We start from the raw sequence: 17,331 nt of genomic DNA, 5'->3' as shown, positions 1-17,331 counted from the left end.
AAACCTTACAATATTTTTAAAATTATTTTAAATGCTTAAAATTTTCAATTTAAATGAGTTTATTTATGCTACTTGAGTAACAGTGTTGACACAAAACCTTACAATATTTTTAAAATTATTTTAAATGCTTAAAATTTTCAATTTAAATGAGTTTATTTATGCTACTTGAGTAACAGTGTTGACACAAAACCTTACAATATTTTTAAAATTATTTTAAATGCTTAAAATTTTCAATTTAAATGAGTTTATTTATGCTACTTGAGTAACAGTGTTGCCAATGCAAATGATTTTCATTTAGTTTAACTTGTACTAAAATAACTAAAGCTAAAACTGAAATTAAAATGAATAAAAACCTATACAGACTTTTAAAAACAACTCAACACAATAAGGTAAAACCTAAATGAATAGTATCTCAGTGATAGTAAAACAATCTCCATTCATTTGCCACGCCAGTAAGTCTGGTGACATTGTGAAAGGTGACGGTTTAGTGATGTCATCGCGGCTCTGATATATTATCTGTGCCTCATGTTTTTATTACGGCAGGGATGATGGTGATTCTGATAATAATCTGCGCGTGGGTCTCCTGCTGGTCGTCTCTTTCTTTCTTATTATCAGTATTCTTGCCTTCCCCAACGGTACAGTCATTCTTCATTTGCTTTAACAAATTAGATTGTCTTTAACTTTGAGTGCTTTATTTACTCACTCACTCTCATGTCTTTCAAAACCCATGTGACTTTCTCTCTTCCATGGAACACAAATGCAAATATTTATAGTAGAATATTTAAGCTTCTCTTTTTCATACAATGAAAGCTCAGGCATGTAAATCATACAGATAGGAACGACATGATCCCTTTAACATGTTTAATGGCTCTACTTTTTCCAAAATTTTCAAGGTCCTTTCACAAGACCTCATCCTGCAATATGGCGCATGGTTTTTGGTGAGAAACAGTCTTTTCTTTTGTGTTTACTTATCAGCAGCTCTGTTGACTCAACCTTCAATGTCTTGATTTATTGGTGCTTTTCAGGTCTCAGCGTCCTTTACTTCCTCTTCCTGGTGTTCCTCATCTTCCTGAACTTGGATCAGGTGAAGACGCTGTTGTATTGGCTGGACCCCAATCTTCGTTACGCCACACGAGAAGCAGATGTCATGGTGAGCTATATGATATCCCAGGACAAATATTTCATCATAATGTTTTTATATAAACGATCACAAAACTCTGAAAAACACCTGAGCTTCTCTCACTTCTAAGTACTATATTAAGATATGTTAGTCCAGGTATTATTTTCCACCATGGATCCTTTATTAAATTCTCCTAATGTTTTAATAACTCCATATACATAACAATGTAAACAGAGACTCTTGATTGACAGAGCTGTGATTCATAATTAGAGAGAAAGAACTACAATCCCATGAAGCATTGCGATCGAATGCATAATCGAATTAAAAACAATGGAGAAATCTAAAACTAAATGTTGATTTTAATCAGTGGTTCATGGTAGTGGGCGGAGCTAAAGAGCTCTTTTGGCGAGTTTTGCTTGTCTAAACTCTCTGATTGGTGGAATTTTCTGTACAGCATCATGGGTAATGTAGTTTTCATTCCGAATTCTGCTGTTAAGCATGATTATTTTAAATATAAGTTTAAATAATGCTGGCTGACGGTTTCAACAGAAGCAAATACCATCGATTAACAACCTTGTATCTCACAGTAGGTCTGTCTTTAAAGGTTTATAAGTTACCGTTCAAAATCAATTGACCCTTCGCCAGGAGTTTGATTGACAAGCGATCTAACCAATCACCATTTTGTCCGACAAAGCAGTCAGGGGAGTCAGCAGATTAACCTCGGTGGACTTGAACTTGAAAAATGGTGTGTGAAACAAAATTCCTTCTGATGTTCATTCTTGTTTATTTGATGCTATAAATTAACTGGTAGGAAGAGCTGATCGGTTCACGAGCCGCTTGAACTGAGGCGCTACAGCGATCTGTCACGACACATTAAAGAGCTACAAAATGGTATTTATTGTTTAAATTTTTTCAAATTTGAAATTTGAGACTTTGTTTCATTATCAAGAGTAACCTGCTCTGCCTTGTCTTAAATATATATATATATATATATATATATATATATATATATATATATATATATATATATATATATATATATATTATTATTTATTATTATTATTTTTTTTTTTTACTTCCGGAACCCAACTGTTGTGCTCCAATGACTAAATAAATTAAATAAATACATTAGTGTGTTATTTTAGTTTTTATTTTAGTTTTATTACAATTTTATTATTAGCTATTATTTTTTATATTTTTAGTTTTCATGTTAATTTTAGTTTAACTTTTAACTTTTAACTTTTTTTTAACTTTTGCTTCATCTGCCATTTTTCGCTATTGTTCTTGCTTGCTTACCTAGTCTGATGATTCAGCTGTGCACATCCAGACGTTAATACTGGCTGCCCTTGTGTAATGCCTTGAATATGGGCTGGCATATGCAAATATTGGGGGCGGAGATTCGCCTGTTCTTCGGAGGTCTTTTAAACAAATGAGATTTACATAAGAAGGAGGAAACAATGGAGTTTGAGACTCACTGTATGTCATTTCCATGTACTGAACTCTTGTTATTCAACTATGCCAAGATAAATTCAATTTTTAATTCTAGGGCACCTTTAATTTATTTTTATTTCAGTTTTAGTTTTTATTTATTTCCAGTTAATAATTTTAGTGCTTCAACTTAAACTTATTTCAGTGTATCTTTTAGTTTTGTTTTTTTTTTTGTTTTTTTTAAGGATAATTTTTTTTAATTTAACATAAATATTTTTAATAGTTTTAGTTTTATTTAACAAAAATAACCCTGGTTCACTGTCTCATAATCTGTGATTTCCTGCATAATGTCATCTTTGTCTATGGCTCCATGACATTAATTTTTTAATGTCATTAATTAATATTAATTTTTTTATAGCCGATCGTGGTCACGGCATACTTAGATCAATGTCTGAGCTGTGTAGTTTGACTGAAACCCTCCTTATGAAGTGTGTGTGTTTCTAATCCAGTGAATTATGATTAATTACTGTAAAGAGATAATGCCAGCTTTCTGTAAGAGGTTTCCACGGCCTGTCTGCGGACGTTCAGCCAATAGGATTACTTGAATCTCTGTCCATTGGCATCAAGCTCCATGTCCTTCCCTGAAAGCAAACGGTCTCTAATTTTCTCTGTGCCCTAATTTGTGTGTCAGTTTTGAAGAAGAACAGCTTGGTGCTTATTGTGCAAGTTATTGATTTATTTATTTTAATCCCATGTTTTACAGGAGTATGCGGTAAACTGTCACGTTATCACATGGGAGCGTATCCTGAGTCACTTTGACATCTTTGCCTTTGGTCATTTCTGGGGCTGGGCAATGAAAGCTCTGCTCATCCGCAGCTACGGCCTCTGCTGGACCATCAGCATCACATGGGAGCTCACCGAGGTTAACATACCATCGTTATAATGTTTTTGAAAGAAGTCTTATTATATAGAAATATTATTACAAATTAAAATAACTGTTTAACTGTAAAATAACTATATATATGTGAATATATAGTTAAATGTAATTTCTTCCTGTGATTTTCAGCATCATTACTCCAGTCTTAGGTGTCACATGATCCTTCAGAAATCATTCTAATATGCTGATTTGCTGCTCAAGAAACATTTATGATTATTTTCAGTGTTGAAAACAGTTAAAACTATGATGCATTTTTTTCAGAATTCTTTAAATGCATAAAAAGTTCAAAAGAACAAATTCTTTTTTTTACAATATAAACTCTTTACTGTCACTTTTGATTAATTTAATGCATGCTTGCTGAATAAAAGTGTAATATTTAATCTGTAAATGTTCTTTGGATATGATTTTTGATTTGACACCATGAGTGGGTGAGTTTCTTTCCCAATTGAATACCTTTGAATGTAGCTGCTGATGCAATAGTACCGATTATGCAACTTCCTCATAACTCCATACTTAGTAATCTGGAAAAATTATTGTAAAGGAAATATGACAAAGATACAAGTTGAAACCATATTTGCAGACCTCATTATCACTAATGCACAAGAGTTGAGCAGTGAAAACCGCCTGGATTGTTACAGAGGGCAAAACAAAAAAGTTGTTGCTTTATCCGTCTCTCTCTTCTCTATCTTTCTTCCTCATTCAGTTGTTCTTCATGCACCTCCTGCCAAACTTTGCAGAGTGCTGGTGGGATCAAGTCATTCTTGACATCCTGTTGTGCAACGGAGGCGGCATCTGGCTTGGCATGACTGTGTGTCACTTTTTAGAGATGCGTACCTACCACTGGGCCAGTATCAAGTGAGATCTTTTTATGATTAATCTGTGTCTGAAACCAATACTTGTAATAAGCTTTATGCCAAACAGTGCATGAACAAACAGGAAAACAAGAGAAAGTGTTAAAAGTCTTGAGTTTTCTTCACAATATTCCTCATTTAAATAATTAAAGGTGCAATATGTAAGATTTTTGCAGTAAAATATCCAAAATCCACTAGGCCAGTGTTATATGTTTTGTTCACTTGAGTACTTACAATATCCCAAATGCTTGCAACTATTTGTAAATCGTGAGAAAATTGCAATTTTAATCAAGGCTCTGGGACGTGTGAGGAGTCGCCTGTCAGTTGCGTCATACCCGCGTTACCCTCGGTTTCCGGTTTATTTTGTAGAAACCAAAGACACTTTAATATTTACGTGTTTTAATAGACCTAAGGGACAACTGATTTAAATATTTATAGACAGGAAACTAATTATTGTTATATAGCTAGCGGACAGAAAATCTTACATATTGCACCTTTAATACACAGAATAAAGGGGCGGGGCCTGGTTGAGTTAGTTAGTAGTGTGTTGAAACTGGCGGTTATGGTAAGGGGCGGGACATTTCCCAAACACCAATCACAACACACTGCTCCAGCCGACCAATCAGAACATATTTAGCTTTTTAGAAGGAGGGGCTTCATTGTTTATGCAATTCCGTTTGCGGCCACTAGTGTTGCAGAAATGACACACTCACTTAAACGTTAAAGGATTAGTTCACTTCAGAATTAAAATTTCCTGATAATTTACTCACCCCCATGTCATCCAAGATGATTGGATGTCACGTGTGACCTTTCTAACATGATTACGTCATGCGTGGCGCATCGCAGAGCAGTGTAAGATGAGCATTTGTGGTTAAAAAGTATATAATTTTTTATTATTTTTAAGAAAATGAGCGATGGTTTCTCTAGATTAGACTCTTATTCCTCGTCTGGGATCATCTTTGAAGCTGCACTGAAACTGACATTTGGACCTTCAACCCGTTGAACCCCAATGAAGTCCACTATATGGAGAAAAATCCTGGAATGATTTCCTCAAAAACTTACATTTTTTTTTGACTGAAGAAAGAAAGACATGAACATTTTGAATGACATGGGGGTGAGTAAATTATCAGGAAATTTTAATTCTGAAGTGAACTAATCCTTTAATATAAAATGAAAACATGAGAATAATTGATAACTTTATTACAGTAGCAGTAGTTACACACACCCACATTCAAACTCGCCCTGCATTGTGTTCAGATATAGAGATTAGCTATCTGTGTTAACTCCAAACCTGTTTTGCCCTACATTCTTGTTGTATCAGCCGATCCAGGGTTTGCAGGTCACTGGGATAGGACACATTGTAGTCTTGAGTTTTCTTCACAGTATTTAAATAATTCATATGCAGAATAAAGGGGCGGGGCCTGGTTGAGTTAGTTAGTAGTGTGTTGAAACTGACGGTTATGGTAAGGGGCGGGACATTTCCCAAACACCAATCACAACACACTGCTCCAGCCGACCAATTAGAGCACATTGTGCTTTTCAGAAGGAGGGGCTTCATAGAGACAGGAACTAAATAGTGGTTTGTGTGTTTTGTATGTGTTCAGGGATATCCACACCACCTCAGGCAAGCTGAAGCGGGCCGTTATGCAGTTCACTCCTGCCAGCTGGACGTATGTGCGCTGGTTCGACCCCAAATCCTCATTTCAGAGGGTGGCTGGAATCTACCTCTTCATGATAGTATGGCAGGTGTGTGATGCTTCAGCAATACACTTTTTCTGATGATGATGATCTAAAACATAAGTGTGTGGGCGGAGTCTCTCTGCAAGCGCACTGCACTCGCAACCAAATCAATCCAAAATCGCAGCCAATCAGAAGAGTGTGTGGGCGGAGTCTCTGTAAGCGCACTGCACTCGCAACCAAATCAATACAAAATCACAACCAATCAGAAGAGCGTGTGGGCGGAGTCTCTGTAAGCGCACTGCACTTGCAACCAAATCAATCCAAAATCACAACCAATCAGAAGAGCGTGTGGGCGGAGTCTCTGTAAGCGCACTGCACTCGCAACCAAATCAATCCAAAATCGCAGCCAATCAGAAGAGCGTGTGGGCGGAGTCTCTGTAAGCGCACTGCACTCGCAACCAAATCGATCCAAAATCGCAGCCGATCAGAAGAGCGTGTGGGCGGAGTCTCTGTAAGCGCACTGCACTTGCAACCAAATCAATCCAAAATCACAACCAATCAGAAGAGCGTGTGGGCGGAGTCTCTGTAAGCGCACTGCACTTGCAACCAAATCAATCCAAAATCACAACCAATCAGAAGAGCGTGTGGGCGGAGTCTCTGCAAGCGCACTGCACTTGCAACCAAATCAATCCAAAATCACAGCCAATCAGAAGAGCGTGTGGGCGGAGTCTCTGCAAGCGCACTGCACTTGCAACCAAATCAATCCAAAATCGCAGCCGATCAGAAGAGCGTGTGGGCGGAGTCTCTGTAAGCGCACTGCACTCGCAACCAAATCGATCCAAAATCGCAGCCGATCAGAAGAGCGTGTGGGCGGAGTCTCTGTAAGCGCACTGCACTTGCAACCAAATCAATCCAAAATCACAACCAATCAGAAGAGCGTGTGGGCGGAGTCTCTCTGTAAGCGCACTGCACTCGCAACCAAATCAATACAAAATCACAACCAATCAGAAGAGCGTGTGGGCGGAGTCTCTGTAAGCGCACTGCACTTGCAACCAAATCAATCCAAAATCACAACCAATCAGAAGAGCGTGTGGGCGGAGTCTCTGTAAGCGCACTGCACTCGCAACCAAATCAATCCAAAATCGCAGCCAATCAGAAGAGCGTGTGGGCGGAGTCTCTGTAAGCGCACTGCACTCGCAACCAAATCGATCCAAAATCGCAGCCGATCAGAAGAGCGTGTGGGCGGAGTCTCTGTAAGCGCACTGCACTTGCAACCAAATCAATCCAAAATCACAACCAATCAGAAGAGCGTGTGGGCGGAGTCTCTCTGTAAGCGCACTGCACTCGCAACCAAATCAATCCAAAATCACAACCAATCAGAAGAGCGTGTGGGCGGAGTCTCTGTAAGCGCACTGCACTTGCAACCAAATCAATCCAAAATCACAACCAATCAGAAGAGCGTGTGGGCGGAGTCTCTGCAAGCGCACTGCACTTGCAACCAAATCAATCCAAAATCACAGCCAATCAGAAGAGTGTGTGGGCGGAGTCTCTGTAAGCGCACTGCACTTGCAACCAAATCAATCCAAAATCACAGCCAATCAGAAGAGCGTGTGGGCGGAGTCTCTGTAAGCGCACTGCACTTGCAACCAAATCAATCCAAAATCACAGCCAATCAGAAGAGCGTGTGGGCGGAGTCTCTGTAAGCGCACTGCACTCGCAACCAAATCGATCCAAAATCGCAGCCGATCAGAAGAGCGTGTGGGCGGAGTCTCTGTAAGCGCACTGCACTTGCAACCAAATCAATCCAAAATCACAACCAATCAGAAGAGCGTGTGGGCGGAGTCTCTCTGTAAGCGCACTGCACTCGCAACCAAATCAATCCAAAATCACAACCAATCAGAAGAGCGTGTGGGCGGAGTCTCTGTAAGCGCACTGCACTTGCAACCAAATCAATCCAAAATCACAACCAATCAGAAGAGCGTGTGGGCGGAGTCTCTGCAAGCGCACTGCACTTGCAACCAAATCAATCCAAAATCACAGCCAATCAGAAGAGCGTGTGGGCGGAGTCTCTGTAAGCGCACTGCACTCTCAACCAAATCAATCCAAAATCACAACCAATCAGAAGAGCGTGTGGGCGGAGCCTCTCTGCAAGCGCACTGCACTCGCAACCAAATCGATCCAAAATCACAGCCGATCAGAAGAGCGTGTGGGCGGAGTCTCTCTGCAAGCGCACTGCACTCGCAACCAAATCAATCCAAAATCACAGCCAATCAGAAGAGCGTGTGGGCGGAGTCTCTGTAAGCGCACTGCACTTGCAACCAAATCAATCCAAAATCAAAACCAATCAGAAGAGCGTGTGGGCGGAGTCTCTGTAAGCGCACTGCACTTGCAACCAAATCAATCCAAAATCACAGCCAATCAGAAGAGCGTGTGGGCGGAGTCTCTGTAAGCGCACTGCACTTGCAACCAAATCAATCCAAAATCACAACCAATCAGAAGAGCGTGTGGGCGGAGTCTCTGTAAGCGCACTGCACTCGCAACCAAATCAATCCAAAATCGCAGCCAATCAGAAGAGCGTGTGGGCGGAGTCTCTGTAAGCGCACTGCACTCGCAACCAAATCATTTCAAAATCACAGCCAATCAGAAGAGCGTGTGGGCGGAGTCTCTCTGCAAGCGTGCTTTGCCTTTTATATTGTGGTATAATGTCTGAAAAGGTTGTAGATCACATATTCAGCATTTATGCATCTTTAGGTTTTGCTCACTTTTATCCTCTTTCTTTCCCCTCCAACAGCTCACAGAGTTGAACACGTTTTTCCTGAAGCACATCTTCGTGTTCCAGGCCTCTCATCCTCTCAGCTGGTGCCGGATCCTCTTCATTGGGATCATCACGGCCCCCACAGTGCGGTAATGTTCACTTACCTTCATCTGTGCTCCAGCATAATCCCTTCTCAGCTGCAACAATGGAGAATACGAGGAAAATAATCAACATTCAAGCAGGAAAACCTGCTCCAGTAGAGCACAAAAATACAATTAACATGATCTGATGATGATTTTCCATTCTTTCAGCCGTATAATCATTCTAAATAAATACAACTCGTTTGGATAATGAAGTTTGGCAGGTGTTTATACATACAGCCATTGTACTGTTTAATGCCAGAGGTGTCAAATAACTCAGATGACTTATCGTTTGGATTTAGGCAATACTACGCATATCTAACAGACACCCAGTGCAAAAGAGTTGGAACACAGTGTTGGGTGTTTGGGTAAGTGCATGTTTATTTATCTAATGCAAAATTCTATGTAATACCAGTCGAAACAAAGAATTTTTAATATTTATAGTATAGGCAGTAGTTTTTCCAGTTTGGATGTTTTGGCTCTTATAATCAGCAACAGTCTGTGTCATATAATTATTCTGTGTGTTTAAATGGGAACTGATTTTCGATATACGCTGGTATCAGAGACATAGGTTTAGGTTTAATAAACTATTGACTTCATCTCACCACAGCTTGTTTTGTCAGAATCAGCTGATTTGTGTCCTGTTTACCAGCCAATCTCACTTTTTCCATTCGGTTCTAAACAATGGAGGCATTTTCTCCAGGTCTGCCAGATTATTCCTACGTAGTCTGGTGACTAAAGTTAACAAACCTCACTTTTGTGTTTGTAAATCCAACAAGTCTAAAATGCTTATAGAGGTTTACCATTGTGCCATAGACACACAAAGTATTTTTATTATTTTTTTATTGAAGGTTTTGTGTATATAGTAAGATATACAGTGCCACTAAAGTATTTGGACACTTTTGATAGACAGGGAAAGATGAAAGTTTGTTTGCTTATTTATTTAAACAAATAAATGCCACTTAGTTTGAAATGTTGACAGAGACTTAAGTTAAGTGCGGTTTAAGTGTCCTAATACTTTTCAGGTCACTGTATTAGTGCTTTAAAACTATTTGCGTTTATGAGACTCTGATTTTGTTCTTCCTTATAGGGCCATTGCTTTCCTGGAGGCCCTGGCTTGTGTCAAATTTGGACAAGACTTGTTCTCAAAAACACAGGTTCTTTATGTTGTCCTTTGGCTTGTGTGTTTGGTGAGTGTTTTTTATTGTATTAAAATATTATGTATTTATATATACAAATATATTGATTATTATATGCATTATGTATGTTTTTATATTAACAGATAATGAATCCTTAACAGATATTGGCTACGTTCTCATACTGTGACTGTTATATGTTTATTCTGTCCGTTTATACATTACACACTGAATGTTTACAGATTGGATTGTGTGTGTTTCTGTAAAGTATTTACAGTGAGGTCCAAAAGTCTGAGACCGCATTGAAAATCTGGGATTAAATCATTTAAGAACAGGGGTTTTCAAAAAATTTTTATGCCACGGACCATTAAATTTGATGTTACCTTTGTGAGGGACCTCTTTCCCCACATAGGCCTAATAATAATTTAATAATAGTTTAAGGATTTTTATTGTTTATTATGCAAAATTCACTTTTTTTTTAACATAATTATGTTTTACCACCATACTCTGTTTGTTATTTTCCCCATAAATCTGAAACAGCGTCTCAAATAATATTTTGTAAAATAATATTTTAATATTTTGTAAATTAAAAAATATATATATATTTAATTATTTTTTTTATCTATTTATTTAATTTATTTTATTCATTTTTATTTATTTCATTTTAATGTATTTTTATATATGTATCTATTTATTTTTATTTATCTTTTTATTTATTTTTATTTTTTAAATAATTTATATTTATTTTATTTTTATGTATTATTTGTGTATTTTTATGTATTTATTTTTATTAATTTAATTTATATTTATTAATATATATTTGTTATTTATTTATGGTTATAAATTTTGAGCTATAATAATTAATAATAATTTGGGCCCCCAGTTTGAAAACCTGTGTTTCAGAATATTGAAAAGTGCAGAATTTTTGTCTGACATTTAAAATTATTCACTAATGAAATAAGCAAATTATTTGATCATGTGCAAGTAGGACAAACCAAATACTGAAACTCATCTTCATTTTTCACTTCGGCTTTTTGCTTGAATTATTATGCAGATAATATATAATTTGTGTTGTTATAATTTATATGATTTGGTGTTGTTTCTCTCATACACACTTTCTCTTGTCTCCTTCCAGGCTTTCATTACTTTTCTCTGTCTGTACGGGATGGTTTGGTACGAGCAGAATTATGGGAAGAGACTGAAGGTAAATATTTAGCATAACATGATATGCTGAGAGATCTTCAAATCCTCAATTAAATAATGCATTCTTCAACAAGAATGCAATACTGTGCTGTCAACTGGTCATTCACAAATTTACAACATTTGCATTAGAAAGAAAAAATGAGAAAAAATGATGCATTAATGATAATCTCCTCAGTGTTTTAGTGCATGTCTTGGTTCATGTATCTGGTTTGTGCAGTACACATGCATATCAAATGCTGATAAACTGAAAAATCTCTTAATCTTCACAGAATATTACAGATTGTGACGACAGCACCTTCATTGACCCGTACGACCACATTCCTGAAACTGCCAAAGGTAACACAATCTGATTTGTTTCAGAGGGTTTCTCAAACGACATTAAATTCCTCAGTGGATTGTTTTTCACATATTCGTTTAGAAGCTCAGATTTATGACATGGAATTTCCTTTCACTATTAGCTTTTTCTACCCTTTCAGATGAAGTTTCTTTTGAATATTCCTCATATCAAATTTGCATTGATCTTTTGAGACTAAATACGTTTGTACTATGAAAACAACTTTAAGAAGTCAAAAGTTCCTTCCCTATGTTCAATAAAAACGTTTATTGAAATTGTTTTATGACATCACCAAGATGAATGCATTACATTCATGTATTCTGGAAGAATTAATCCAGTTAATAATGATGTATGATATGAGGAACATTTAATGAGATTTTTATATTTTTTATACATATACAGGGTATCCGCGGGGTCTTGAAAAGTATTAAAAGGTGATAAATAAATTTTGGGAAAATTAAGACCCTTAAAAAGTATTAAAAAGTCTTATCACGGCTTTATAAAGTCTTAATTTTTTGAATTTAGTCATTTTTATTAAAAAAACGAACAGGTACATAAACTAGGCTATTATGGGTGCGTTCGTAAAATTACCGCGAAAATGTTTTATGTATGTTTTATGTTTTCTAATACGTCACCGACGGAATGGTCCAGCGCTGCGCGGCGCCATCTGTAGGACAAAGCTCAGCAAAGATGTAGGAATATCTGATCAGAGTTGTACACGGATACACATTTTTAAATAAATCTGCCGTGGCAAAGCTACTGAAAGTGATTTTCGGTGCTGGAAATCCATATATCATTTGCTGAAACAAACTCGTCATGGAGAGCGCGTCTCATGGTTGCGTAGTAACGACAGACGCCACCGCAGCGCCCGAGCGCTTTGGAAAGAAGAAAGCGGCGCCGACGCGTTTTCCATGCGTTTTTAGACGCGACATATGAACGGTCCCTAAAAGAGTTCAAATGGTTCAACGCACCAAATGCGAGTAGAATCAGCGCTGAAACGTGTTCGGTAACTTTTTTTTTTTTTTTTTATGAATGTGTTGGGAATTAAATATATAATTTGCAACGGCTGTGATTTAATTATATAGCATGCTTGCTGTAGCAGGTGTGTGTTTTCATTTTCGATTAACTGTAAATGCTACTTTGCTTGTGATGTTTAAATTTGCATTTAGAATGATTTTTAATTCTGTTGTTTACAAAGAGAAGTTTCAGTGTCACATGATTCTTCAAAAATGCTGATTTGCTGCTCAAGAAACTTATTATTTATATTATTAAGGTTAAAATGCAGTTTTTGCTGCTTAAAATTGTGGAAATCCAATTTAAACATTTCTGGTAAGATTTAAAAAATACAAAAATTAATACTTTAATCTGTCATACTTTAAAGTGATAAAGTGAGTGAAGAGTGAAGGCATTTAAAATGTTACAGAATATTTCTATTTAATAAATAATATATTTGATAAATACATGTAATATAATTTCAAATAAATGCTGTTATTGAACTTCCTGTTTTTCAAAGAAAACTAACAAATATCACCGTTTCCACAAAAATATGAAGCAGCACAACTGTTTTCAGCATTGATAATAATCATAAATGTTTCTTGAGTATCAAATCAAATTGTAATTGTTCTGAAGGATCATGTGACACTGCAGACTGGAGTAATGATGCTGAAAATGATCACAGGAATAAATTACATTTTACAGTACATTTCGCAGGTACTTTAACAATAACAATTATATATATATATATATATATATATATATATATATATATATATATATATATATATATATATATACACACACACATATAAAATAATGTGTGTGTTTCCATCGTAGGTTAGGTCTTAAATTTCATGTAAGGTGGTATTAAAAAGGTCTTAAAAAGTCTTAAATTTAACTTGTTCATATCTGCAGATACCCTGATATACACACACACATGCACACACGCGCACACGTACACACACACATATAATCAATTTAAAAAATTTTTTACTTTTTCTAATATTTTTAATTTATTTATATTTATTTGTATCTATTTATTTATTAATATATATTTATTTATTATGTATTTATACATAAATATTTATGTATATTTTTATCTATTCTTTATTTTTATTAATTTATTTAACTTATGATCATTTATCTATGTATTTATTTTATGCATTTCATTTTTATTAGATTTTTTTAATTTTTTTTTTTTTTTTCATTTATTACTATCATAAGAGATACTAGCAGAGAAACTCGTGTGTGTGTGTGTGTGTGTGTGTGTGTGTGTGTGTGTGTGTGTGTGTGTGTGTGTATATATCTTTTTAAAAAATGTTTACATTTTTTAAAAATTTTTATTTATTTCTAATTATTTATTATCTATTTATTTATTAAATTTATTTTTATTAATTTTATTTATTTAATTTTAATGTATTTTATTTATGTATCTATTTGTCTATTTATTTATTTATTTTTATCATTTATTTTTATTTAATTTTTATTTTTAAATTAATTTATTTATTTTATGTATATTTATTTTTAATTTATTATTTATCTATTTATTTATCTATTTATTTTTATTTAATTTATTATTATCGATTTATTTAATTTTAATGTATTTTTATGTATCTATTTGTCTCTTTCTTTCTTTCTTTATTTATTTGTTTTCATTTATTTTTATTTAATTTTTATTTTTAAATTAATTAATTTAAATGTATTTATTTTTATGTATTTATTTATTTTTAATGTATTATTTATCTTTGTTATTTATCCATTTATTTTTATTTATTTAATTTATTATTATTTATCTATTTTTTTATTTTATCTATTTATTTATTTATTTTTAAATTTATTTTTATGCATTTAATTTATTTATTTGATTTTTTTTTTATGTACATTTATTACTATCATTCGCAGAGAGGAACTCCAGTAGAAATTCCAGTTCATCACGGAGAAGAAAAGGAGGTTCTGGAAAAAACAAAATCAATGGAACAAGCAGCAAGAAGTGACCACAGCTAGAGACCGACGATCTCTCAATGGACCAGAACGCACAAGAGGTGAAAGAACGAATCTGTCATAAACGGTTGAAGAGCGATAAAGCGGCTCGCCAGGTGATGGTGTCCCGACAGATAAACAGAGGACAAACCTCCATCTTTACTCTAGTTTTTATTTTCATAGCACTTGGAAGGAAAAGATTTGTGGTTCGCCAGGTTTATGGTAAATGACTTTCAGATGGCACTGATGTATGAGCCAGTGAATGTGTGCAGTGGCCCTCCTAATGAAATGAGCTCAAAGCTGCCAGGCTTTCTGTGAAACGTTATATAACTTCTGTTCTTATCACCAATATTGTTCATGCAGAACAAGCCCTGTCTTACATTTTGCACATTTTCTCCACTTGCCCTGTAATCAGTGAATATCTTTTGACACACACACACACATATGCATTGATCAGGGGTAAGAAGTTTTATGCAACATTTCATCCTGAGCATAAAAACACAAGCTTTGCTTTTGAATTTAAGCACTTGTTTTAATCTTGGCACAGCTTTTTCAGTCTTCTTATATTTGCTTTTTTATATTAAAACTGTGTAGAGTGGTTGAAAAAGAGGCATTTGCATAAAGAGCTTTTGATTTACTTAAATGTAATATGATTCAGCTTCTTTGGCAACATGAAAAGGTGGTTTCGAAATGATGACCATTTTCTATGCATTTATAGTTTTCTTTGTATGTTAACTTTTGTGGTAAGATTTCTATGTGAGTATGCATATGCATAAATGATTTTAGACCCATAATGTGTTGACTGTGAGGCCTTTAAATGACTATGCATTGTTTATAAAACCCACATTTAATGAAACGTGTGTCTAAAATACTTTCCAGGGATTTTGTGCTCTTCCTAGTCACAAGTGATTTTTTTTTTTTTTTTCATGTTACTAATACTAAATGGTAACGTATGCATATATTAAGGTACTATCACGTGTTTTTTGCCTTATTTAATTATTTTATATTCCATTTTTCATGGACCAAATTGTTGAGCAATACCCAAACTTATGCAGAATACAATAATTTACCTGAAAAACAGCAAACGAGTCATGAAGGCCGCATGTCATGTGATGTCAAACTTGAAACTCAGTATTCTCATATCTGATTATTTCAAACCTTTAATGTGACCATATGGAGCAATGAGGTGTGATTGTGTTTGAGTTTTTATCAGTGTATATGAATGGTTGGACTGTAAGAAATGTTATTTTCACTTTCTTAATACATTTATACTGTATCGTTGAGTAAAACTTTCAAATAAAATGCTGAATTGAAGTCTCTTTGCTTCTTAGTAATTGTATAATTATTATATTTTTCACCAAAAGTGAAATGAATAAGCTTCAGGCTGAAGGAAATGCATATTTACGCCTGTACACTAGAGGGCGCAGTACAAACAAACATTTCAGCTGGATTAAAAGAAGAACAGGAGACAGGGAAGTTCAACACTCTTATTTCTAAATCTAAAGTCATTTCTGCTTATTAGTATGGTTGAATTAGATCATTGAAGGTCAGCAGCAAAGACATTGGTTAATAAAGTGAGATTAAATATATAAAGTATATTTAATATGATGAATTATTACATGTTTGCCTAAAATTCTGAGACTGTTTTTACTCATTTTGAGGAATACTGAATGTTTTCGTGCAAGTCAGATAAGTAAATGCTTGTTCACATTTAACTACAATGTCAGTCAATAAATGTGAAAAAGTAATGTGCGTTACTTATTTGAAAAAAGTAACTTGGATATTTTGTTGTAAATCGAAAAAGTAATGCGTTACTTTACTAGTTACTTTACTGATACTCAAGATTAACGTAACTCTAATATTTTTAATTCATTTATATTTATTTTTATCTATTTATTTATTGAATTTATTTATTAATTTATATTTATTTATGATGTATTTATACATAAACATTTATGTATATTTTTTTCTATTTGTTATTTATTTTATGCATTTATTTTTAATTCATTTTTATGTATTTAATTTTATTAGATTTTATTTTATTTATTTATTTATTTTTACATTTATTAATATCATAAGCGATACTAGCAGAGAAACTCCGGTGTGTATAATATATATATATTTTTTTATTTTAATATTTTTTTTACATTTTAAAAATATTTTTAATTTATTTCTTTAGTATTAGTACAGGTTTGCCTAAAATTCTGAGAATACTGAATGTTTTCGTGCACGTCAGATGAGTAAATGCTTGTTCACATTTAGTCTAGAACATGTCAGTCATTAAATGTGAAAAAGTAACGTGCGCTACTTATTTGAAAAAAAGTAACTTGGATATTTTGTTGTAAATCGAAAAAGTAATGCGTTACTTTACTAGTTACTTGAAAAATAATCCTCAGGCTGAAGGAAATGCATATTTACGCCTGTACAATAGAGGGCGCAGTTCAAACAAACAGCTGTGCTGCCATTCTGGATTAAAGAAGAACAGGAGACAGAAGGAAGTTCAACACTCTTATTTCTAAATCTAAAGTAATTTTTGCTTATTAGTATGGTTGAATTAGATCATTGAAGGTCAGCAGCAAAGACAATGGTTAATAAAGTGAGATTAAATACATAAAGTATATTTGTGTAATTTAATATAGTTAATTATTACAGGTTTGCCTAAAATGAGACTGTTTTTACTCATTTTGAGGAATACTGAATGTTTTTGTTCACGTCAGATGAGTAAATGCTTGTTCACATTTAGTCTAGAACTACAATGTCAGTCAATAAAT

At 34.4% G+C, this 17,331-nt stretch overlaps 1 protein-coding gene across 2 annotated transcripts in view; it reads left to right on the top strand.

Moving 5' to 3' along the window:
- ptdss1b (phosphatidylserine synthase 1b) overlaps window positions 1-15,874 on the top strand; it is a 17,848-nt gene extending 1,974 nt beyond the window's left edge. The window contains exons 2-13 of one of the 2 annotated variants that reach the window (XM_048201785.1): window positions 544-635; window positions 894-938; window positions 1,026-1,150; window positions 3,312-3,470; window positions 4,189-4,340; window positions 5,941-6,082; window positions 8,808-8,920; window positions 9,214-9,279; window positions 10,002-10,101; window positions 11,183-11,251; window positions 11,520-11,586; window positions 14,483-15,874. In XM_048201785.1, coding sequence (XP_048057742.1) covers window positions 544-635; window positions 894-938; window positions 1,026-1,150; window positions 3,312-3,470; window positions 4,189-4,340; window positions 5,941-6,082; window positions 8,808-8,920; window positions 9,214-9,279; window positions 10,002-10,101; window positions 11,183-11,251; window positions 11,520-11,586; window positions 14,483-14,574 — 1,222 coding nt within the window. In that variant the 3' untranslated portion in view covers window positions 14,575-15,874. Of the gene's footprint in view, window positions 1-543; window positions 636-893; window positions 1,151-3,311; window positions 3,471-4,188; window positions 4,341-5,940; window positions 6,083-8,807; window positions 8,921-9,213; window positions 9,280-10,001; window positions 10,102-11,182; window positions 11,252-11,519; window positions 11,587-14,482 lie in introns of both variants that reach the window. The other variant, XM_048201784.1, reaches the window with a different exon arrangement.
- Window positions 15,875-17,331: the final 1,457 nt, after the last annotated feature.

This window comes from Megalobrama amblycephala, linkage group LG9 (genome assembly GCF_018812025.1).
Source record: "Megalobrama amblycephala isolate DHTTF-2021 linkage group LG9, ASM1881202v1, whole genome shotgun sequence".
NCBI classification, from domain to species: Eukaryota; Metazoa; Chordata; class Actinopteri; order Cypriniformes; family Xenocyprididae; genus Megalobrama; species Megalobrama amblycephala.
This window is presented reverse-complemented; position numbering and strand designations above follow the sequence as displayed.